Consider the following 24,245-nt stretch of genomic DNA (forward strand, 5'->3'; position numbering starts at 1 on the left):
AACTCCATACTGTTTTCCACAGTGGTTATACCAACTTAAATTCCCACCAACAGTGCAGGAGAGTTCCCTTTTCTCCACACCCTCTCCAGCACTTCTTCTTTGTAGACTTCTTTATGATGGCCATTCTGACTGGCATGAGGTGTGGTACCTCATTGTAGTTTTAATTTGCATTTCTCTGATAATTAGCAACATTGAGCATCTTTTCATGTGCCTATTGGCCATCTGTATTTCTTTGGAGAAATGTCTATTTAGGTCTTCTGCCTATTTTTCGAATGGGTTGTTTCTTGTTGTCGAGTTGTATGAGCTGTTTGTATATTTTGGAAATTAAGCCCTTGTCAGTCACATCATTTACAAATATTTTCTCCCAGTCTGTAGATTTGTCTTTTCGGGTTTTTTTAATGGTTTCCTTTGCTGTGCAAAAGCTTGTAAGTTTGATTAGGTCTCATTTGTTTATTTTGGTTTTCATTTCTATTGCCTTGGGAGACAGACTTAAGAAAACATTGGTACGATTTATATCAGAATGTTTTGCCTATGTTCTCTTCTAGGAGTTTTTATGGTGAGAAGACTTTAAAATCCTCCAGTTGGTCATTGTCCTTTCTTCTTTGTTTTAATGTGGAGTGTAGGAACACATATTCTAGACAAATTTAAAGTTATGGTTAATTGAAGTTTTTACCGTACTGTTTCAGTGTATTGACTGGGGATATGCATGTTCTTGTTTACTTTGTCAACAGCCAAGTACATTCCACGATTTGGAGATCTGGAGATCTGGGTGTCAGTGAGATACCTTTGGTTGTTTAAAGGGTTTCCTTACGTGTAGGAGCTCTTCCTTTTTTAAAACTTTATCACTCCTCTGTAGACTTGGACTATGTGAATTCAAAATATTCCACAACTGTATTTTACCACCAGTTGTGGCAATGATCATTCTTATACAGCGCTTAACATGTGCCAAGAACTGTTTTACGCATTTTATATATTTTAACTGACTTAGTTATCAACGGACCCTATGAGGTAGGTACTAATATTATCCTCATTTTACGGAAGAGGAAACTAAGGCCCAGGGAATAACTTGCACAGATACCCAACTACTCAGTGGCAGAGAGCCAGGATTATATTCGATTATATTCAAACATGCTGGTTTCATATTTATGCTCTCTCTACTACTACAGCATAGTGTATCTTCAATAGAGCGTGGTAAAATAAATTAAAACAGATCTATCGTGATCCTGTTTCTCTGTTTTGAAATGTTAACTAAAAATTCTTAAATGTCTCAGCACAGAGCACAATAAGAAATGGGACCATTCTATTCAGTGTAAACAGCAGGGTTTTTTCCCTTTCTAACACTGTACATTGAGATACATAGTTCTTGCCACCACATCTGTCCTCCACAAACTAGGTACTTTGGCATTTTAGGGACAGACGATCTAATAGTGATTAGCATTTACTTTTTCTTCTTTCATACAAATTACATTCCTTGCCCTTCCTTGGAGTTCTGAGTGCTTTCTCTTTAGGAATACTAAAATTCTTTTCTTGCCTAATATTTTTATTTGTCACTAGAACAAGTAAATTCAAGAGTGAATACTAAAAAATCTACAGAATCCATGCTGTAATTTGACTGTACTGTTCCAAACTAAGTCAAAAATAAAAGATGGTTTTAGTTACTTTATATATTACATGAAAATGGATACTTTAGGCTTACAGAGTCATGAATATAAATCTCTCATAAAAGGGAAATTATCCACTGGTAATTTATGTAAAGAAATTTAAAGTTTTTGTCTTCATCTCCACAAAGGTTTTTAAGTCCCATATAGTATCCATCATATAAAGGTAAAAAGTAGATTCTTCTGCTGTTAGAACTAATACTGTTTGTTTTTAGTGTGTGATCTCCTATGTCATCTTACTGTCTTGATAAGAAGGGGACTTTGTGCAAGCGTATAAACGGTATCACTGTCTTCATTACATATACCCATAATTAGATTAACCGTAAGCCACAGTTACTAGTCTGGGATTACAAACTGAGATTCTTTCTTTCAGTTGATAATAAAAGTAATTTGCTTTGTATAACTAATGACAGTTTTTACTTTGGAGAGAAACTGAAACAGAAATTACTTTATGGAAGAATCTAGGTGAGTGATTTGTTTATATTGTTTTAACATAGTGTTGTAAGACACTTAATTTGATATAAAGTATAACTATAATGAAGAATGGCTTATCTGTAGAGGAAATTAATAAATGAACGGTTCCTCTTGATCCTTTGCTTTCAGGCAAAAATGTGTTTTTCTCTTATCATAATTGCTAAATAAAAGATTTCTCCTCTTTCAAATTAAATAGTTGCAGAAATTAAAATACCTCTTTAATGAACTGTGCTGCCCAGATTTTCCCATTACAGCTGATTTCTGTGTATTTTTTTTTAATATACCCACAGCTCGTAAAACAAAGAAAAAGATAAAAGGAATTCAGCAGGCCACTACAGGAGTCTCACAAGAAACTTCTGAAAATTCTGCTAACAAAACAATAGTCCCCGCAGCGTTACCACAACTCACCCCTACCCTGGTGTCACTGCTGGAGGTCATTGAGCCGGAGGTGATATATGCGGGCTACGACAGCTCCATTCCAGATACAACTTGGCGGATCATGACTACACTCAACATGTTAGGTGGGCGGCAGGTGATCGCAGCGGTGAAATGGGCGAAGGCGATACCAGGTAAGATGCAAAGATAACGCAACTAAGGCACAAGTCTTAGAATCTTTTAAATAAAACATTCGGGCTTTCTATCACCCTGGTCCCATGGCCTCCTGCCATCCCCACTCCATCAAGGGGGGAAAGGGTATAAATATCAGGGGAAATTTTTTTTTACCTTAAATTCACTGAATGAGTATCATCCCAGAACAGGACTCTTGGCTTTCTATTTTACTATTTAGTATAGCATTTTACTATTTAGTCCATATTTACTCACATAGACAAAAGGTGACAAAAATTGGCAACTCTTAAGTTTTCTTACATTGAATGCTATTAAAAAGTACTGAGGGCTTTGGTCTTAACATGTCAGATGACAAAGGAAAACTGTGCCCACTTTGTGCTTCCTTTCCTCTATCTGTTAAGAGTCCTCCAAAACTGTCTTTGGCAGCTCCCAGAGAGATGATCTTCTCTTTGGCAACTAGAATGTTTCCTCATACCTTTATTCCTCTTAATTCAGGATTCAGGAACTTACATCTGGATGACCAAATGACCCTACTGCAATATTCATGGATGTTCCTCATGTCATTCGCCCTGGGGTGGAGATCATACAGACAATCAAGTTCCAACTTGCTGTGTTTTGCTCCTGATCTGATTATTAATGAGTAAGTCATTTGTGAGTCATTTTCCTTCAGGACTGAATCAATCCTACCAGGTATCTTGGAACTGGGCAAACTTGAAATAGAGTTTATCAATGCTTAAGGCAGGCCAAGTGTAATGCAGAGCAAATTACACGTGGCATTATTACTGTAATTTAAGGAGATTTTTTTAAATAGTGAGCATCGCTTTGGGTCAGTAAAGTCTACAGCAAGTAAAAAGGAATCTTACTGTGGCCTTGTTTTAATTATGTAACCCTATTTCAGAAAGGAAACAGATGCAGTGTTTGCATTGCATGATGCAATTCATACTGATCTTGCTTTCAGCAGGGACAATTACAGATGGGGATGACAGGTATGGACCTAGAGACAAGCGGTATCTCTTTGCATGGCAAGGCTCACTCAATGTCTGTGACTTGGAAAGAACATGGGAACAAGATTTTATTTTTAAATTTGGGAGAGAACCAACCACACTTTAAGATTTGATCAATCAGCTATTCTCTAGTCCTCTAGGCCTGTGAAATACTTCAGATATCCATTCCCCCGTACCCATTGCAGTTGTTTTCTAACTAGTTTTCCGCCTCCAGTTTATCCTCCATCATGCTAAGTTTTTCTTCCTAATGCAGTTTGATCATATAATGGATCACCCCGACACACAGGTGTCTTCAGTGAGCACTCAGGGCATACTCAGCATGGTTTCTGGCTTTCCAGAATCCAGCCTCACTTTATCTCTCGTTGTTCTCCTTCACATACTTTGTTCCCACTCAGCGTGATCTGTTCTTCAAACATACCCCTAGCTCATGATGTTCATACCACCATGTAAAACCTCTCTGCTGTACATCCCTAGCTCTTATCCCTTTCTACCTTTTTGTACTCACAGCTGATTTCCTTTATTAGAATGCAAAGAGGAGAGTCACACACTCACATATACCTGGTCTGGGCACAGTGAAAACTGAAGGAGATTTGTGTTCATGTGAAAAAAGAGATGTTAGAATTGTGAGCTCTGGGTGCTCCTAAGAATTCCCAAAAAAATAATGAAATCTTAAACCACATTATTAGAATAATAGTCTCGTTGTACTCTATGTGAGTTAACCCATCATTAGTAGTTTGTGTTCAGGATGCCATATTAAAAGTAACAGTGACTGTAAATATGTCCAGAGTGGCAAGGAGTTTGGAAATTAACATCAGCTGATGAACAGAGGATGAATGGAGGAAGGGGAAAAAGGACACTTGAGAACGCTGAGGACAGCCTAAAAAGACATCCTGTGAAGATAAAGCGAACATACTGTTTTATCTGTTGGGTATGCCAGGCATAAAAAGAACAGGTAGAAGTTATACAAGTGCATCTATCTGAGCTGAGCTGAGTGTGAAATGGGAGGGGGCTTGCCTGATGTAGTAAGCTCGAATTATTGTATCTCTTTTAGTAGAGACTGGATGGTGCTAGCTCTAAATATTTTAAAAGAGGCTGAATTACTGAGTTAGACTTGGGGTGGTTGCTCTATTGGTAATACTTATTTTCCAGCACAGTATTCATTGAATCATATTTGAGTACTTACCAAGTGCCAGACACTATTTGAGAGCTTGAGCTATAAGAGATGAGGCCCCTGCTCACATACTGATGAGGAAAACCAAATAAATGACCAAAATTATTTCAGAGAGCCATGACAGAACAGTGTGGGGGGAGGGGAGAGGGGTATAGGCTACTTTAGATTTGGGGACCACAGACGGCCTCTCTGAAGAGCTGAGTGCTAAATAGCACAAAGAACAGCTTATAGGAAAGGCAGGGCACCCCAGGCAGAAAAGACGGGCACAAAGGCTGGGGCAGCCTTGGCACGCGTAGGAACTGAGAGCCACTGAGGATGTTCTGTGAGTTCAGAGGAGTGGACAGGGACCGAGTCAAGCAGCATCTTGTAGGCCATGAAATAGAGTTTAGATTTTATTCTCGGAGCATGAAGCAGCCAGTGTGCGGGGGAGGGGGGATTTCAAACAGGGGAACATCAAATACTTACCACACTCCTAATTTGTGCCTGGTACAGTATTAGCAGAGAACTACAGCAGAGAACAAGACAAACAAAGTTCCTGACCTTTATGGCTTATGGCTTACACTCTAGTTGAGGAGACACAGATAAGCATCAAATAAAGAATCTCAGACTGTGATGGAGTTTTTACTAGAGAGAGGCCTTTTTCAGATAGGGTGGCTAGTATTTGAGCTGATGAGACCTGAAGGAGAAGACCAGTCTTCATAGTGAGAAGAAACATGACAAGAGGCATGTGAAATATGTACTATAATCACACTCTTTGTATTCCAAGAAGGGGCCATATCTCTGCCGTCAGTTGGTAGGCACTGCCATGTGGTTCACCAGACCAGATCTCCACACATACTCTTCTACTTTAAAGAAAGAAGTCACCTTGACTATCTGTTGCCAAAAAAAAAGACTGCTCAAAACCACTGCATCACAATTTGACAAGATTTTAAGTTGTTCGATCAAATTTAACTGATAAAAATATGTAGCTTATATGTATATTCAGAGACATTTGAAATTTCTTAGTACTTGCTCCTCATTTCAGAATCTGACCATGCTTGCTTAAAAAGTTAAAAACATGTTGACTGGGCTTCCCTGGCGATCCAGTGGTTAAGACTTCGCCTTCCAATGCAGGGGGTGTAGGTTCGATCCATGGTTGGGGAGCTAAGATCCCACATGCCTCGCAGCCAAAAATCCAAAACATGATCAATGTTGTAACAAATTCAAATAGAGAGTTTAAAGAATGGTCCACGTCAGACAAAAAAATCTTTAAACCAAAACAACATGTTTGACTACATTTACTCTTCTTAGTCACTTGCAATTTGAAGTCATTTAATTGGGATTAAAACTGTGAACAGGTTTATATGAAACACCAGCATATCCTCTTTTATAAAATTAATCTAATTCAGAGTTTTTATTTGGGGGGGCACTCAAATTTAGACTTAAACAGTTACAGCATAACCTTATAGCATAACCTGGTATTTCTTACATGAAGTAGGAGTTAACAGAAATTTTTTCTCAGTGTTCAACTTTATTGGAGGATAAATGGCTTACAGAAACAATAGCTTTTAAGTGGGCATTCTTATTTCCCATTCTTGTGTCCTTATGCTGTTGTGATAATAATCATCTTTTTTTTTTTTTCTGTTAAGTCCAAGATCACTTTCTGTCAGAAAATTAAAAAAAAAAAAACAGCTCTTGAAGTATTTTTAAAAGCATGAATGAGGCTCAGTTTCAGGCTCTTAGTGTCATTTAAAAAGTCTGAGACTCTGTTTGAAAATCATAGATGTGATACTAACTGTTGAGAATCCTAACTGAGAATTCATTTGGGGTACCTTTAGTGGGAAGAATATTCAGTTTCATAATGTCAGTCAGAGGCAGATTTTGGGTATCAGAGTCAAGTTCTAATTCTGACTCTCTACATAACTGTAAACAGTATCACATACAGTTGTCTTTAGAATGGAATGCTGTGAAAGAAAATACCGTTTGATTTTCAAATGGGTAGGATTTAAAACTGTGTTGTCTAACTGGACATACTCAAATACTACCATAAAACCTTTATTTAAATGAATAACTGGTAATAAATTCTGTAGAAATAAATTATAAAATACTTAAATAAAACAAATGTAGAAAAATAATTTCTCCACTATATTAAGGAAAGCTTTCCAAAATTCTAATCCAGAGAGAATTAGCATTAATTGCAATAGTTAGGTGAGTTCATGGCTTTGCAAAATAGAACAAAAAAGTACTTTTTTTGGGGAACAAGAATTATTTCTTCCTAACTCAAACACTGATATTTGTCTTTCACAGGCAGAGAATGGCTTTACCCTGCATGTATGACCAATGTAAACATATGCTATATGTTTCCTCTGAGTTAAACAGACTTCAGGTATCTTATGAAGAGTATCTCTGTATGAAAACCTTACTGCTTCTCTCTTCAGGTTGGTAGAACACCTACTCTCTTCTAATATTCACCTGAATATTCAAAAGCATAAAATATAGAAGTCTAGAAACAAAGGTTTATTTGTATGTATACAAAGCACTAATAATTATACCAAGTCTAGTTTCCTGCTAGTCAGGTACCTTAGATTTTCATAAATGTAAATTTTAGAAAGGTACAGCCAGTGATACCAAGATTCATAAGATAGATAGATAGGTATCATGGAGAAATGGAGAAGTATATGAATCACATGGCAAGGAGGAGGCGGGCTCTACCGACCTGTAATATCTACAGCCTTCTTCCTTCCTGCAACCTTTGACAATGCCGAAGACACAGAGAAGGAATGCCAACAAGAATGATTTTTGTTTCTCTACTACACTGTTATTTGGTGACAAATTTTAGTTATACAATGAGTACTACTGCGTATAAGAAATTACGGATGAGACCGAATAAAACTTAAAAGCTTCTGCACAGCAAAGGAAGCCATAAACAAAACGAAAAGACAACCCACAGAAAGGGAGAAAATATTTGCAAACAAAGTGACCAAGAAGGGATTAATCTCTAAAATACACAAACAGTTAATGCAGCTCAATATCAAAAAAACAAACAACCCAATCAAAAATGGGCAGAAGATCTAAATAGACATTTCTCCAAAGAAATACAATGAAATGGCCAAGAGTCACATGAAAAGCTGCTCAACATCACTGATTATTAGAGAAATGCAAATCAAAACTACCATGAGGTATCACCTCACACCAGTCAGAATGGCCATCATCAAAAAGTCTACAAACAGTAAATGCTGGAGAGGGTGTGGAGGAAAGGGAACCCTCTTGCACTGTTGGTGGGAATGTAAATTGATACACCCACTATGGAGGACAGTAAAAAGTTTCTTGAAAAACTAAAAATAGAGCTACCATATGATCCAGCAATCCCACTCCAGGACATATATCTGTAGAAAACCATAATCCGAAAAGATACACGCACCCCAGTGTTCACTGCAGCACTATTTACAATAGCCAAGACATGGAAGCCACCTAAATGTCCATCGACAGAGGAATGGATAAAGAAGATGTGGTAATACACAACAGAGTAGAGTATTAGCCATAAAAAAGAACAAAATGATGTCATTTGCAGCAACATGGATGGACCTAGAGATGGTCATACTGAATGAAGTAAGTCAGGCAGAGAAAGACAAATATCATATGATATTGCTTATACGTGAAATCTTAAAAAAAATGATACAAATGAACTTATTTACAAAATAGAAATAGAGTCACAGATGTAGAAAAACTTACGGTTGCCAAGGGGGAAGCAGGGGGAGGGATAAATTGGGAGATTGGAATTGACATATACACACTACTATATATAAAATAGAAAACTAGTAAGAACCTACCATATAGCACAGGGAACTCTACTCAATACTCTGTAATGGCCTATAGAGGACAAGAATCTAAAAAGAGTGGGTATATGTATATATACAATATAACTGATTCACTTTGCTGTACAGCAGAAACTAACACAACATTGTCAATCAATTATACTCCAATAAAAATTAATTTAAAAAAAGAAATATGGGAGAAACAGATATAACCTACAAAAGGTGTGCTTGATTACTATTAGAAGGTTGGTTAATGCAGCACTGGAGCTCGACTGCTGGACAGAGGTATTCTATCTAGAGTTTATAGAACAATCTTGAAAGTTTAGATGAAGTTATTGGTGTATGAACTTCAGTGAGACTACTTTCAGCTAGCAAAGGCATATTAGAAAACTTCTGAAAAATAGAGTATCTTGTCTATCTTAGTAAAAATACGGCATTTTCAACAAAAAGAAGCCTTCATTCCATTAGTAACTGTGGTTTCAAAGTTGCTGAATAACTGTAAGCTGTGGATGCTCACATGACTATATCTATTTAAGCTTTTCCAAAGCACACATCAATATTAATGCCTTCGTACTATCTTCATTTTACGAAACGTTGTTTATTTAATGTCACTAGATTTAAGGAATATTAATATGTCAAAGTAAGAAAAATACTCATTTTTAAGGTTACCTGTAGCAGTACTCTTGTTAAAGAAGTGAGCTTGATGTTGTTTGAGGAAACAGTTAAATTTCTGATCATGAATCATTTTGATTGGTAATATCCATGTACAGGTCAGTGCTAAGATACTAACCTTACTGGTAAAAAATGATGCTTTAAGTTTTATACATTCCAGACTCACTGAGCTATATGTTTTTGGTTTTTTTCATTGTAGATGATAAGAAAAAGTAAATTGAACCAGTATATATCACTGGTTCTTTAAAAAAAAATAAAATCAGAAGAATGAAAATACATACCTTAAGATATAATTAGACTTCTACTCTGACAGAACACTGATAGGTATCCTTACCTCCTGCTAAAAAAATGCTGGACTAAAACTTTGTGCAGGCAGGTACTGAGAGAGGTAAGCTGCACTCTGAAGCTAGCTTTCTCTTAGAGGATATTTGCAAAGCCTGGTAAATTAGTATACTTAGTAAGTTTAAAGACAAGTGCAACTGTAAAAACAAAACAAAACAAAAAAACAATGATGGCTCTAAAGGCAGATTAGACACATCTGAAGAGACTTTAATCTGAAATACATATCTGAAGAAATTAGCCAGAATACAATTTTTAAGATGCATATATATGTGTGTATACATGTATTCATATTTATATATGTGTGTGTTATGTATGTATGTAAGTGAACAATGATAAGAGGCATGATTGAGCGAGGAGGTCTAAAACAGTGCTTCACAACTCTTTTCGTGTCAATGCTATAAAAAAATAGCATTCATACATAGCACAATGAGGTAAATGAATAAGGCTACTTGCAGCCAGTGGCAGCCAGCATAACAGACATTATCAACACATTTGTAACCCATTCATAGCACACCGGTTGAAAAAAGCTCTGGTCTTATTATAATCATCAGAGATCCAAAATGAAAGGTGAAAAGATAGAATGGCTGAAAACTTTCCAGAACAGCAGCAATTGAAGAAAGTGGAGTAAGTTTTTTCAGAAAGCTAAGGAAAAAAAAACTGAAAAATGAGGGTGGCTTTCCAGTTTCAGCTCTCACAGTTAAACAGCTTGGCAGTTATCACTCCCATCCTCACAAATAACTAAAAGCTGAGCAAACTGACAGTCAATGACTTTTTTTTAGATCCATCAGTGAAGTAAGGTCACAGGGCAAACCACTACCTGAAAATCTGGAGAAACAGGCAAATACAGAGCAGCCCAGCCAAGATCAGCTTTCTGGAAGCAGAAGCTACTGGAGCCAGTAACATAGGAACACTTACAGTATTTTTTATGAATTTCTGGAGACCAAGTGAGGAATAGCTGGCATGTTAATAAAAACTCTGGGGACCCAGTCTTAGGGGGTTGTCCCCCACAGTTTTCTGGGGTTTACCTCCAGAAGCCCCAGCAGGTTTTCAAGGTGAAGATCAGAGAAAGATTCCCTCATGTTTCTGACCTGGAGAAAAGGGGCAAATAGATAATTCCAGCCCCCTGTGTCTCATGTAAGGGAGGAGAAGGAGGGAAAAAAAGGTTCAGAAGCACGTCTAAAGGTCAGAGCCTACGGACTCAGGCCTACTATAATTAATTAAGAAAAAAGAAAAACCTGAGATTTAACCATAAAAGTATAAAACACTCCACATCGCCAACACCTTACAACCCTATGAACAGAGTTCCAGTATAATCCAGAATTACAGCTGGGAGAGCTACAGAACACAGCTATTTAAAGAAGGTGTTCTTAGGGAAACTCCAAGACAACAGGGGAAAAAAATAAGAACAAGGAAATTAGAGGAAACTGAAACCTCTTAACACCTATAGCTTCAGAAAGCCTTAAACACAACTGCTCCTAGCCAGATTAAAAGCCTAATTAATTACCTCAGTTCTGATATGTCATATCCAGCTTTCAATTTAAAACTACAGTCTGGAGAGAAAAGCATCAAAACCAGACTCAGACATGACACACATGTTATAATTATCAGGGAATTTAAAATAACAACAATTAATATATTAAGGGCTCTAATGGAAAAAGTAAACATATAAGAATATATGGGTTTTGTAAGCAGAGAGGTAGAAACTCTAAGAAAGAATCAAAACGAAATGCTAGAAATTAAAAATACTGTAATGAAAATGAAGAGTGCTGGGCTCATCAGTAGATTTGACACAGCCAAGGAAAAGAATCACTGAGCTTGAAGATACCTCAGTAGAAACTTCCCAGACTCAAATGCAAAGAGAAAAAGGAATGAAAAAAATGCAACAAAACATTCAAGAACTGTGAGGACAATTACAAAAGGTGTAACATACAAGTAATGGGAATATCAGAAGTAAAAGAAAGGAAGGAACAGAAGAAATATTTGAAGCAATAAAGGCTGATAAATTTCCAAAATTAATGACAGACGCCAAAGCACAGATCCAGGAAGCTCAGAAAATACCCAGAAAGATAAATAAATAGCAAAAAATCTATACCTAGGCATATTTTACTCAAATGACAGAAAACCAAAGACAATAAGGAAATCTTGAAAGAGGCCAGAGGAAAAAACAGCTTGCTTGTTCCTTATAAAGGAACAAAGATAAAAATTACATTAGAATTCTCATTAGAAACCATGCAAGCAAGAAGGTAGTGAACTATTTAGTGTTGAAAGAAAGAAAAAGATCACCCATGTAAGATTTGGTGTCCAGTGAAAGTACCCTTCATAAGTGAAGGCAAAAGGAAGACTTTCTCAGACAAGAATCTGGGAGACTTAGTCGCCAGAAGACCTGCCTTGCATAAAATGTTAAAATAAGTTCTGCTGAGGAAAAGAGATTAATTTAGTTCAGAAACATAACATTTCATTTTTCTTCTTAATTGATCTAATAACTGTTTAATAATAGCAACAGTGTATGGGATAATTATAACATATGGATAAGTGAAATGAATGTCAGCAATGTTAAAAGGATGGGGGTGAAGAATTGGGAATACTGTTTTAAGGTTACCTGCACTTCCTATAAAATAGTACAGTGCTATTTGAAAGGAGATGTAGATTAGTTGTAAATGTACATTGCAAACTCTAGGGCAGCCACTAAACACAATTTTAAAAAGAAGTAATAATTGATATACTGAGAGGAGAGAAAAATAGAATCATATGAAACACAATAAAAACTAGAAAAGGCAGAAAAAAGGAAATAACAGTGAGTAGAAAACAGTCACAAACATGTAGATATTAATCCAGATACCTCAACCACTTTAAATTTGAAAGGCCTAAGTATACCAATAGTCCTTTTTTTTTTAAAATGAAGGTCAAAAGAAAATGTGCCACCACAGATCCTCAGTAAAGTAATATTAAAGGATATACTTAGGCTAAGGAAAGTAATCCCATCTTTAAAGAGGGAAAAAAGAACAGAGAAAGTGGTAAATATTTAGATACATTTAAACTGACACTGTATAACAGTAATAGTGTCTTTGGGGAGTTAAAAAATAGAACTAAAGCGCACAATAATTACATACATGCAAGAAGGCAAGAAGGTGGGCTTCCCTGGTGGCTCAGTGGTTAAGAATCCGCCTGCCAATGCAGGGGACACGGGTTCGAGCCCTGGTCCGGGAAGATCCCACATGCCGTGGAACAGCTAAGCCTGTGCACCACAACTACTGAGCCTGCGCTCAGTAGGCTGCGAGCCACAACTAATAAGCCCACGTGCCACAACTACCGAGGCCCACGCACCTAGAGCCCCTGCTCCGCAACAGGAGAAGCCCACGCACCGCAACAGAGTAGCCCCCACTCGCCCCAACTAGAGAAAGCCTGCGCGCAGCAACAAAGAGCCACTGCAGCCAAAGATAAATAAATAAATAAAATACATTTATTTTTTTAAAAAGGGAAGTTTGATAAGTTAAAAATGAGTTTAAATTTCAAAGATGACAACAAGAAATAGAGTGTACAGAGTATACAAAGTACATACCAAACCATGAGTGGTTGGGGGGAGAACATGGTAAGAAAAACCAATCCAAAAGGATAAAAGAAACGAGAGGTGGTGGGTGGGGAAGCATAAACAAAGGCATGATAAGAGGAAGTAACAAATAGATGGTACAAATAAATTCAAATATATCAGCAATTTCATTAAATATAGATGGACTAAATGCTCCAAGGCTCCAAGATGAAAAGATATAGAAAGTGCAAGACTGGATTAAGAAAACAGTCCAACTTTGTGCTATTTATAAGAGATACACCTAAATAAAGATGTTGAGTGGCTGATATACTATGCATAGTGTAACCCAGTGGTGGCAAACTTTCTGTAAAAGGGCAGATGGTAAATGTTTTCAGCTTTGCATACAGTCTCTGTCAGTAGTACTCAAACTCTCTGCCCCTTGTGACGTGACCACAGTCATCAACAATACTTAAGGAGAACAGGCATGGCTGTGTTTCAGTAAAACTGTATTTACAAAAACAGGCTGCAGGTAGTGGGTCATTGCTGACCACTGCTTTACCCAAAAGAAAGCTGAAGCAGCTACATTATCATCAAAATAGACTCTAAGGCCCCCCCCCCAAAACAGTTCTATATTTAAAGATACTCATTAGATAAAGCATTCTACTCACCAGGAAAATAATTCTGAATATATAGCCCTGAACTACACAAAGCAAAAATCCCAAGGATTATTGGGGGTAATTTGGAATGGATGAAATTCTTTTAAATATAAATACTGAATAGGATTTCTCCCCTAATTATTTTTAGAATGAGGACAACCAGCAGGGAAAAAAATTTATAAATAAGCAGTCATTATTTTAAAAATTAGCAATAACTAGATTATTTGTAATATAATAATGTGTAAAAATTAACCCACTTTAAACATGGCAGTGATAAGAGTATCACTCCTGATTAAGTGGCCTTCATTTTCACACTAACACTGACATCTCAGAAGTGTCGACTTTGCTTTATGGAATCAGGACGTTTTCATATGTATTCTTTGGTCTAATCCTAACCAAAATCCTATGAGTGATATACCACATTAAAAAATGAAGGATAAAAACATATGATCATCTCAATAAATGTAGAAAAAGCATTTGACAAAATTCAACATCCATGGGAGGGAGATGCAAGAGGGAAGAGATGTGGGGATATATGTATAGCTGATTCACTTTGTTACACAGCAGAAACTAACACACCATTGTAAAGCAATTATACTCCAATAGAGATGTTAAAAAGAAAAATTCAACATCCATTTACGATAAAAACTCTCAACAAACCCAGTATAGAGATAGGGTACCCGAACATAATAAAGGCCATATATGACAAGCCCACAGCTAATGTCATACTCAGTGGTGAAAAGCTGAAAGCTTTTCCTCTGAAATAAGGAATGAGAGACAAGGATGCCCACTCTAGCCACTTCTAGTCAACCTAGTACTGGAAGTTCTAGCCAGAGCAGTTAGGCAAGAAAAAGAAATAAAAGGCATCCAAATCAGAAAGGAAGAAGTAAAACTCTAACTGGGGTCTGCACATCCTGGGTGGTCTAATTATTACTGCCTGTTTAATTGTAATCAATAAAGCTGTTTGAAAAAAAATTTTTAAGAGTTGTAAAACCCTCACTATTTGCAGATTATCTAATTTTATATATAGAAAACCCTAAAGATGCCATCAAAAAAAACTGTTTGAACTAATAAATTCAGTGAGGTTGCAGGATACAAATTCATTTTACAAAAAATTAAGAAAATAATTCCATTTACAGTTGCATCAAAAAGAATAAAAAACATAGGAATAAATTTAACCACAGAGGTAAAAGACTTGTACGCTGACAACTGAGACGTTTCAGTGAAAGAAACTGAAGGAAATAAAAATTAAATGGACATTCTGTGCTTATGTATTTGAAGAATTAACATTGTTAAAATGTCCATACTGTTCATAGCAATCAACAGATTCAATGCAATCCCTATCAAAATTCCTATGGCATTTGTCACAGAAACAGAACAAACAATCCTAAAATTTGTATGGAAGCATAAAAGACCCAGAATAGCCAAGCAATCTTGAGAAAGAAGAACAAAGCTGAACACACGCCCTGGTTTCAAACTATATTATAAAGCTGTAGTCACTAAACAATATGGTACTGGCATAAAACCATTCACATAGATCAATGGAACATAACTGAGAGCCAAGCAATACAGCCGTGCGTATACTGACAAAGGAGCCAACAGTATACAATGGGGAAACGACAGTCTCTTCAGTAAAGCTACATGCAAAAGAACGAAAGTGGACCACTATCTTACACCATACACAAAAAATAACTCAAAATACATCAAACTTGAACATTAAGTCCTGAAATCATAAAAGTCCTAGAAGAAAACATAGGCCGTAAGCTCCTTGATGTCCGTCTTGGGGTTGATTTTTCGGATTGGACACCATAAGCCAAGGCAACAACAGCAAAATAAACAAATGAGACTATATCAAACTAAAGAGCTTCTACACAGCAAAGGGAACCATCAACAGAATGAAGAAGCAACCTACCAAATGAGAGGAAATATTTGCAAATCATATATCTGATTAGGGTTAATATCCACAACATATAAAGAACTCATACAACTCAATAGCAAAAAAACAAATACCCTGGTTTTTAAAATGGGCGAAGGACCTGAACAGACATCTCACAAAGACATACAGTCAACAAGTACCTAAGAAGGTGCTTAACATCATTAGTCATCAGGGAAATGCATGCAAATCAAAACCACACCTTACATCTATTAGAATGACTGTTATCAAAAAGCCCAAAGATAACAAGCGTTGGCGAGGGTGTGGAGAAAAAGGGGACCTTTGTGCACTCTTCAGGTAATGTAAATCGGTGCAGCCACTATAGAAAACAGTGTGGAGGTTTTTCAGCAAATTAAAAATAAAACTACTGTATGATCCAGCAATTTCACTTTGGGGTATTTAACCATAGGAAACAAAATAAGATATGGAAAAGAGAAGTGCACCCACACGGTCACTGGAGAATAATTTATGATAGCCAAGATATGAAAACAGCCTAAGTGTCTGCTGATGGATGACTGCATAAAGAAAATGTGGTATATATATTCGCTGGAATACTACTCAGCCATAAGAATGAATGAAATCTCATCATTTGCAACAACGTGGATGGACCTTGAGGGCATTATGCTAAGTGAAATAAGTCAGAGAAGACAAATAACATATAATCTTACTTGTATGTGGAATCTAAAAACAAAAGCTCATGGACACAGAGTACAAACTGGTGGATACCAGAGTTGTGTGTGTGTTGGGTGTGTGTTGGGGGGGTGGGTGTTGAGGGATGGGAGAAATGGGTGAAGGGTTTAGAGAGTACAGACCTCTAGCTATAAAATAAATAATTCATGGCGATGTACAGCAGGGTGCCTACAGTTAATAATATGATACTGTATATTTGAAAATTGCTAAGGGTAAAATCTTAAAAAGTTGATCACAAGAAAAGTTTTGTAACATTTAGGGTGATGGATGTTAACTAGACTTATGTGGTGATCATTTTGCAATATATACAAATATTGAATCATTGTGTTATACACCTGAAATTAATGTAATGTTATATACTAATGATATCTAAAATTTTTTAAATAAAAAAAATTTTTTTAATTCACTGAGAAAGAGTAGGAAATGGGTTCAGGGAGGTTATACTCAAGTCCACAGGGCAAGTAAGAATGAAAAAGACTTCCTTCTCCTGAACCCACTGCTTTTCCTCTATTCCAGCATTTTCTAAGATGTCAGCAGCAGTGAAGTTTTAAGTTTGGGAAACAATGTGTTCCCCTCCCTGGAGAGTGCATCATTATAGCTCTGAGAAGTCCTGAAATCCAGAAATCTGCCTAACTTTGTATTACACACTTAGTTTTGTTAAATTCTGACCATCAAATCCTTTTTTTCCTAATCATCATTAACACAGAACCAGAGTTCCTAGGAGCACACCTTAAGAAATGTTAGCATGCACAAAAGTCATAATCTCTGCAAGACTAAGTGAAATCATGGTTAACAGTCTGTTCACAGTCCCTCTTACTGGTATCATTTTTTGAAGAGTAGTGTGAAAAACTGATTTTATACCAACTTTATGATCCATGAGGTATTTTCTATATTTCTGTACATAAGGAAAGGCAGATATTTGCTCCCCAGTAAGGCATATATATAAGCCACATAAAAAATCAAGTTTCTTTTTAGATTGGAATTGTACCAACTCAGTATGTTAACACAGTGATTAATAAAATGTATTTCATGCTGATTTTAAGGTCCTAATTGACTGGTGATATCACAGATATTCCAAGATGTAATTGGAAGAATAAACACTGTTTTGTTGAAACTGTCTATGTCTGTACTAGAATTAAACTCAAGGGCAGAATGACAGTCAGTGTATTATTCATTTGGTCTTCAAATTAGCTTTGTGAACTAGGGGGGAAGGTGTTGACCATCTCCATTCATAGATGAGAAACAAAGTGATAAACCCAAAGTTAAGTCTTCCAATTTTCTATTATCCCATATTCTCTCATGGCTGTATTTTCATAATCCTTCGAAAATGCTTATGTTTTAATGGAGTGCATTAAGAACAGATAGACTGTGTAAACCATGAACTGTGCTACTACTAATAAATGCCCTACTTGCATAAATGAAAAGTTATCACAAGAAAATTCTTTAATTGCTTACATCTTAACCTTTTAGTTCCTAAGGAAGGTTTGAAGAGTCAAGAGCTATTTGATGAAATTAGAATGACCTACATCAAAGAGCTAGGAAAAGCCATTGTCAAGAGGGAAGGAAACTCCAGTCAGAACTGGCAGCGGTTTTACCAACTGACAAAACTCTTGGACTCCATGCATGATGTAAGTGTCAAACAAAAATCCAAATATCAAAAGAGACATAAAGTATGTCCTGATTAGTGTATATAATTGTATACCACTAGTTGTTGGGGTTTTCTTTTTTTTTCCCATTTATATCGATTTTCGTGATGGTTCGATTTCAACCTATAAAGTTCAGTTTGGCACACATTTCTCCTAAGGCCAATTATGAAATACTGTTTCATCTAATTATGTGCATCTAACATCATGATGCTAGTACAGAATTTAACAGCACTATTTTTTTTAAAGGTAGAATTCCTTATTTTTGTATGAATTTATCCAGTAAGTTCGAATGTGTCCTTCATATACTATGGTACTGCAATTCTTCACGAAATACTTAATTCCATATAATTCTATATACAATTAAAGAAATTCAAAGATATTTGGTACCTGAGTGCTCATTTTATTTAGGTAAACTTCTTTTTCACCTGGGGAATTCCAGCAGAGATTGGTATATTCTAAGTCAGAAATTAAAAAAAAAAAAAATAGAGGCCAACAACAAGCATGAGATATCCCTACTGCTAATTTTTTAAGACTGTTCATTACTATATATTCTCTTGCAGGTGGTTGAAAATCTCCTTAACTATTGCTTCCAAACATTTTTGGATAAGACCATGAGTATTGAATTCCCAGAGATGTTAGCTGAAATCATCACCAATCAGATACCAAAATATTCAAGTGGAAATATCAAAAAACTTCTGTTTCATCAAAAGTGACTGCCTTAATAAGAAAGGTTGCCTTAAAGAAAGTTGAATTTATAGCTTTTATTGTACACACTGTCAATCTGTCCTGTAGCAGTTTTTTCTTTTTTGTTTTTGTCTGGTTTTGGTTTTTGTTTTGTTTTAAATACGCACTACATGTGGTTTATAGAGGGCCAAGACTTGGCAACAGAAGCAGTTGAGCCATCACTTTTCAGTGATGGGAAAAGTAGAAAGTGATAGTTGGTGGATCCCAGAAATTAGAAACAATAACATGGGGGTAAGCTCCACTTTCAGAGAAGGGTGGCACCTAAACCACCAGTGCCTGAAGTCTGCGTGATGAACTTTCTGCTCATACTTTTCACAGTTGGCTGGACAAAACTTCCTAGACTTTTTGTTGGTGTACTTTCCCCTGTATAGTTAGGATAGCACTTTTTGATTTATGCATGGAAACCTGAAAAAAGTTTACAAGTGTATATCAGAAAAGGGAAGTTGTGCCTTTTATAGCTATTACTGTCTGGTTTTAACAATTTCCTTTATATTCAGTGAACTATGCTTGCTCATTTTTTCTTACATAATTTTTGTATTCAAGTTATTGTACAGCTGTTTAAGATGGGCAGCTAGTTCATAGCTTTCCTAAATAAACTCTAAACATTAATCTTCTGTGTGAAAATGGGTTGGTGCTTCTAACCTGATGGCACTTAGCTATCAGAAGACCACAAAAATTGACTCAAATCTCCAGTTTTCTTGTCAAAAAAGCTCATATTTTGTACATATCTGCTTCAGTGGAGAATTATATAGATTGTGCAAATTAACCGTCCTAACTGGTGTAGAGCACCTAGTCCAGTGACCTGCTGGGTAAACCATGGATTACAAAAGACTAATTTAAAAAAATTTAAAAATAAAAAAAATAAAACTACCAAGAGGCCCTGTTTGTACCTAACGCCCTATCTCTGCAGCGGTTAGATGGCAAGAAAGTTGGTAAACTGTCTTTCAGGACCTTTTGTTGTAGTTCGTATAACTTCTTAAAAGTTATGATTCCAGATAACCGGCTGAAACACAGCTGAGAAGATTTTAATCTGTCCAAGTAATTCCTCCCACTAAACTTTACGCCCCCCCGCCCCAAAATCTGTAATATGGCAAAAGTGGCTAGACACCCATTTTCACATTCCCATTTGTCACCAATTGGTCTTTCTTTCCTGGGGGTACAGGAAAGCTCAGCTACTGATTTTTCTGATTTAGGACTATATGTCAGACTTCCGTGTTCGTAAAACTATACATCCCTTACATCCTTATGTGTGCCATGGAGTTCAACAAAAGTCATGTGAATTTCTCCTCCTCACTGTTGAGAATAATTATCATTTTAAACAAGATAGAAGCTGTAGTAGCCCTTTCTGTGTGCACCTTACCAACTTTCTGTAAACTCAAAACTTGTATTTACTAAGCCACAAGAAATTTGATTTCTATTCAAGGTGGCCAAATTATTTGTGTAATAGAAAACTGAAAATCTAATATTAAAAATATGAAACTTCTAATATATTTTTATATTTAGTTATAGTTTCAGATATATATCATATTGGTATTCACTAATCTGGGAAGGGAAGGGCTACTGCAGCTTTACATGCAATTTATTAAAATGATTGTAAAATAGCTTGTATAGTGTAAAATAAGGATGATTTTTAGATGAGATTGTTTTATCATGACATGTTATATATTTTTTGTAGGGGTCAAAGAAATGTTGATGGATAAACCTCTATGATTTATAATGTGTGCGAGCATTCATACAGGCAGCAGTGGGCTCAGAAACCAAACAGGTCTGCTCTAGAGGAAGAGGGAAATGGAGACTGGCCCTGTGTGCTGTGAAGGTTCGTGAGGCTCCGTCCCATTGAGGTCAGAGAGGAAGTAACCCTCTGCCTCCCAGAATGGCCACCCTTCTCATTCCAACAGTGAGTCTGTCCGCGCAGGTTTAGTTTACTGAACCTCCCCTTGCGCTAAAGTGTGTAATCAGGGGACAGAAAGGCGGTGCTTACACACCTACAGGCACCATCACGTATAGCCTCTCCAACAGTTTAATAAAAACAGAGGCTTGAGAAGTTTGGCAATAATACGCATAGAGGTACCAGCAATATGTAAATAGTGCAGAATCTCATAGGTTGCCAATAATACACTAATTCCTTTCTTTCCTTACAAGAGTTCATTTCCAAATGAGGACATGTTTATGTTTTCTTTGAATGCTTTTTGAATGTTCTTATTTTTCGGTATTTTAGAGAAATTATTTAATAAAAAATGTAATCATTTGCTTTTTGAATGCTCTCTAAAAGGGGCTATTCCTTTGTAATTGTTTAAATTGATCTCAAAGTATTTTAAAATGGTTTGTAACCCAGCTGGATGTGAAATTTTTGGTGCCTAAGAAATACCGCTTGAATATTATCATCAGCGACAGTGTTACGTTTCAGAAAGAGCTTCTGAAAGATAAATTATTATTCATTTATAGAACGCTGCAGAAAGCACATCACACGGGAATCTGGACTTTAGCCCCAACGACCTTGGCTCCCCCAAAATAGAGCTCAGTGAATAAAAGATATGTGCACTTTGTGGTTAAAAGGAAATGGACTGACACTCATAAAACTATAGGAGGCTGTACATTAAATGGAAAAAGAAGCTGTGACAATTTAGGATATGTGGGAAAGAAGAAATTTACCTGAATTATGTGTGAGTATAATTATGGATTTAAGTGAAGAAAGCTACGGTGCTATTTGAAAGCAGCTTCATCTTCTATGTATGTGGTATCTTGCCATCCCAAGCTGTTGACGTTTGTAGTAATTTCAGCGAGAGGTGACGTGCCTAGGTGACTCACAACAAATCTTGAAAAGTATTTTTAATTACTGGTGGAAAAAAATGACCCTCTCTGTATTTTTAGGCCTTGCTATGGGATACTATACAAGTGCTTTGGGATATGTATACCCAACTGTCTAAAACTATGAGGGAACCCTAAAAGAGCACCTTCCTTCTCCTGGGGAAAAAAAAAAAGACACCCCAAAAGGAAAACTAGCATGATTAGTGTTTATGAAGAGCTTAATATTTAGCATAGGATGAGCTCTGGATATGCATATAAAGGAAAGCCAGCCTCACTTCAGAACTGGGGGATGGGAGAATGAGCAATTCCAATTTCACTTATCTATCTACACAACCTATTATCGTTAAGTCTTATCATTTTAGTTCTCTGTTAAATATCCTAAAAGTACATCACCATGAGATAAACAATATTATTATACTTTGATCTGATAGAAGTCAAGAACTGTGGCAGCCCTCAGTGAGATTTTGATCTTGGTGGATCACCCAAAAGACTGTAGCTGTAGAAGAAAGTGTTTTTCTGTACCTGGTTTGAGAATTGGAAGAGAAAATAAGAGTGTAAGGAGGACATGTTAACCACTTGGAATGGAAGTTCATCGTTTTCAGTCAGCCTGGTCCACCAAGGATTAGTTACCAGGTTTTTGGGAAAGGATTACCTTCTCTCTAGAAAATGCCTGAAAGAAGGATTTTATTTTCTGATGAAAGGCTGTATGAAAATACCCTCCTCGAATAACTTGCTTAACTACACATAGATTCAAGTGTGTCAATATTCTATTTTGTATATTAAACAAATGCTATATAATGGGGACAAATCTATATTATACTGTGTATGGCATTATTAAGAAGCTTTTTCATTATTTTTTATCACAGTAATTTTAAAATGTGTAAAAATTAAAACCAGTGACTCCTGTTTAAAAATAAAAGTTGTAGTTTTTTATTCATGCTGAATAATAATCTGTAGTTTAAAAAAAAAAAAAAGTGTCTTTTTACCTACGCAGTGAAATGTCAGATTGTAAAATCTTGTGTGGAAATGTTTAACTTTTATTTTTCATTTAAATTTGCTGTTCTGGTATTACCAAACCACACATTTGTACTGAATTGGCAGTAAATGTTAGTTAGCCATTTACAGCAATGCCAAATATGGAGAAACATAATAAAAAAAAAAATCTGCTTTTTCATTATATGACTCCAACATGCTTTTGTAGAACTCATGCAGTTCCAATTTTCCTGCTTTTTTCCTCCCTCTTCTACTGAAGGTGGAGTTACCACTTCAGGAAGCTTAAGATGCTAAAGTGGACATTTAAATGTCAGTGTGGCAATGGTTACACGCTAATATGGTAGAAATTCAAAATGAGCTTAACCCTGGCTTCAAAGACCCGAAGACTGTCCCATCTATGCCTCAAATGGTCATGTACCAACTACTGCAAAGGCTGTTAAGGGAAGGAAGAACTCACTCACTCCTAAGCCTTGAACTATAACAGTCTTTCTTTATCATGAAAACTGATATTTTATGTAAATAAATGTATTATCTAGTCAAAATTCTTACCTTAATTTCAAATCAGCTCTTTCTTCAGAAAAGGACATAAACATTTAGTAAATATAGCAATCTATATAGTATTTCCAAAAGCATATTGTGTTCAGGTCATATCCATGAACTGGATGATCTAACAAACTTTCCTATCAATACTCTTCTCTCCACAAGTGACCTCCATCCCTAAGGAAAGGGTATTATGATTTTAAAACCAAGTTTGCCTTACCCGTCATATGTGCACCAAGTATTTGCTACGTACCCACTATATGATAAATACTGAAGCTAGAATATGAACAAGAGAAATACTATTGCTACCCTCAGTCACTTGCAAAAGTGTAAACAAACCTCCTTTCCCAGTGTCTTAAGGTACAATGCAGAAGTGCCAGATGATATGGCACCAGTATGTATACACATTATTGCTTTACCATTCACTTCAAGTATTAGCCTTACATTTGTAGAACACTTGCACATACATTATACTAGTTAATCCTCGCCTACCCAATAAATGAATGAAATAAAGACAAATTCTGAGGAAGACATTAACTCTGTTTTATAAAAAAGGGGAAAAGCTCAGAGTTTAAACTGATTCATACCTGCTAACTCCCATCTTATTGAAGTTTGAATGAAAAATCTTTGTAATGAGGCCACATTTATCACATGTCAGAGAACATGCCTCTAGTCTACAAGCTCCCAGGGAACTGGTGTTGCTTTTCTGTTGTTAAACTAAGCTAGTGTTTCACATTTGCTGAGCACTTACTTTGTGCCAGGCATCATGTTTCAATATATTATCTCATTTAAACTTAGCAACCCTATAAAGTGCTACTATAAAGTAGTACTATTAACCTCATTGTATTTATATGAGGAGACTGTGGCTTAAACAACTAACTTGCCTAGGTCACAAAGCTTGGAGTGGTTAAGTACGACTTTTTTTTTTTTTTTTAAACACTGGGCATCTGGCTCAAAAGTCCATGTTCTTAAGCACTACTGAGAAATTATTAATACAAAGCTCCTAACCAGATTAAATGAACCTATA

General features: G+C 36.2%; 1 protein-coding gene across 10 annotated transcripts in view; it reads left to right on the top strand.

Annotated features, from left to right (window-relative positions):
• The window catches only part of NR3C1 (nuclear receptor subfamily 3 group C member 1), a 131,196-nt gene extending 108,337 nt beyond the window's left edge, over nucleotides 1-22,859 (top strand). For 6 of the 10 annotated variants that reach the window (XM_027081735.1, XM_027081734.1, XM_027081731.1 and 3 more), the window contains exons 5-9: nucleotides 2,423-2,701; nucleotides 3,195-3,339; nucleotides 7,161-7,291; nucleotides 17,958-18,115; nucleotides 18,694-22,859. In XM_027081735.1, coding sequence (XP_026937536.1) covers nucleotides 2,423-2,701; nucleotides 3,195-3,339; nucleotides 7,161-7,291; nucleotides 17,958-18,115; nucleotides 18,694-18,846 — 866 coding nt within the window. In that variant the 3' untranslated portion in view covers nucleotides 18,847-22,859. The remainder of the gene's footprint in view (nucleotides 1-2,422; nucleotides 2,702-3,194; nucleotides 3,340-7,160; nucleotides 7,292-17,957; nucleotides 18,116-18,693) is intronic. The other 4 variants (XR_003427756.1, XR_003427755.1, XM_027081738.1 and 1 more) reach the window with 4 other exon arrangements.
• The last annotated feature ends 1,386 nt before the right edge of the window (nucleotides 22,860-24,245 follow it).

The sequence above is a fragment of the Aethalodelphis obliquidens genome, unplaced genomic scaffold (assembly GCF_003676395.1).
Source record: "Aethalodelphis obliquidens isolate GAN/ISIS:26980383/991018 unplaced genomic scaffold, ASM367639v1 scaffold45, whole genome shotgun sequence".
Taxonomy (NCBI): Eukaryota; Metazoa; Chordata; class Mammalia; order Artiodactyla; family Delphinidae; genus Aethalodelphis; species Aethalodelphis obliquidens.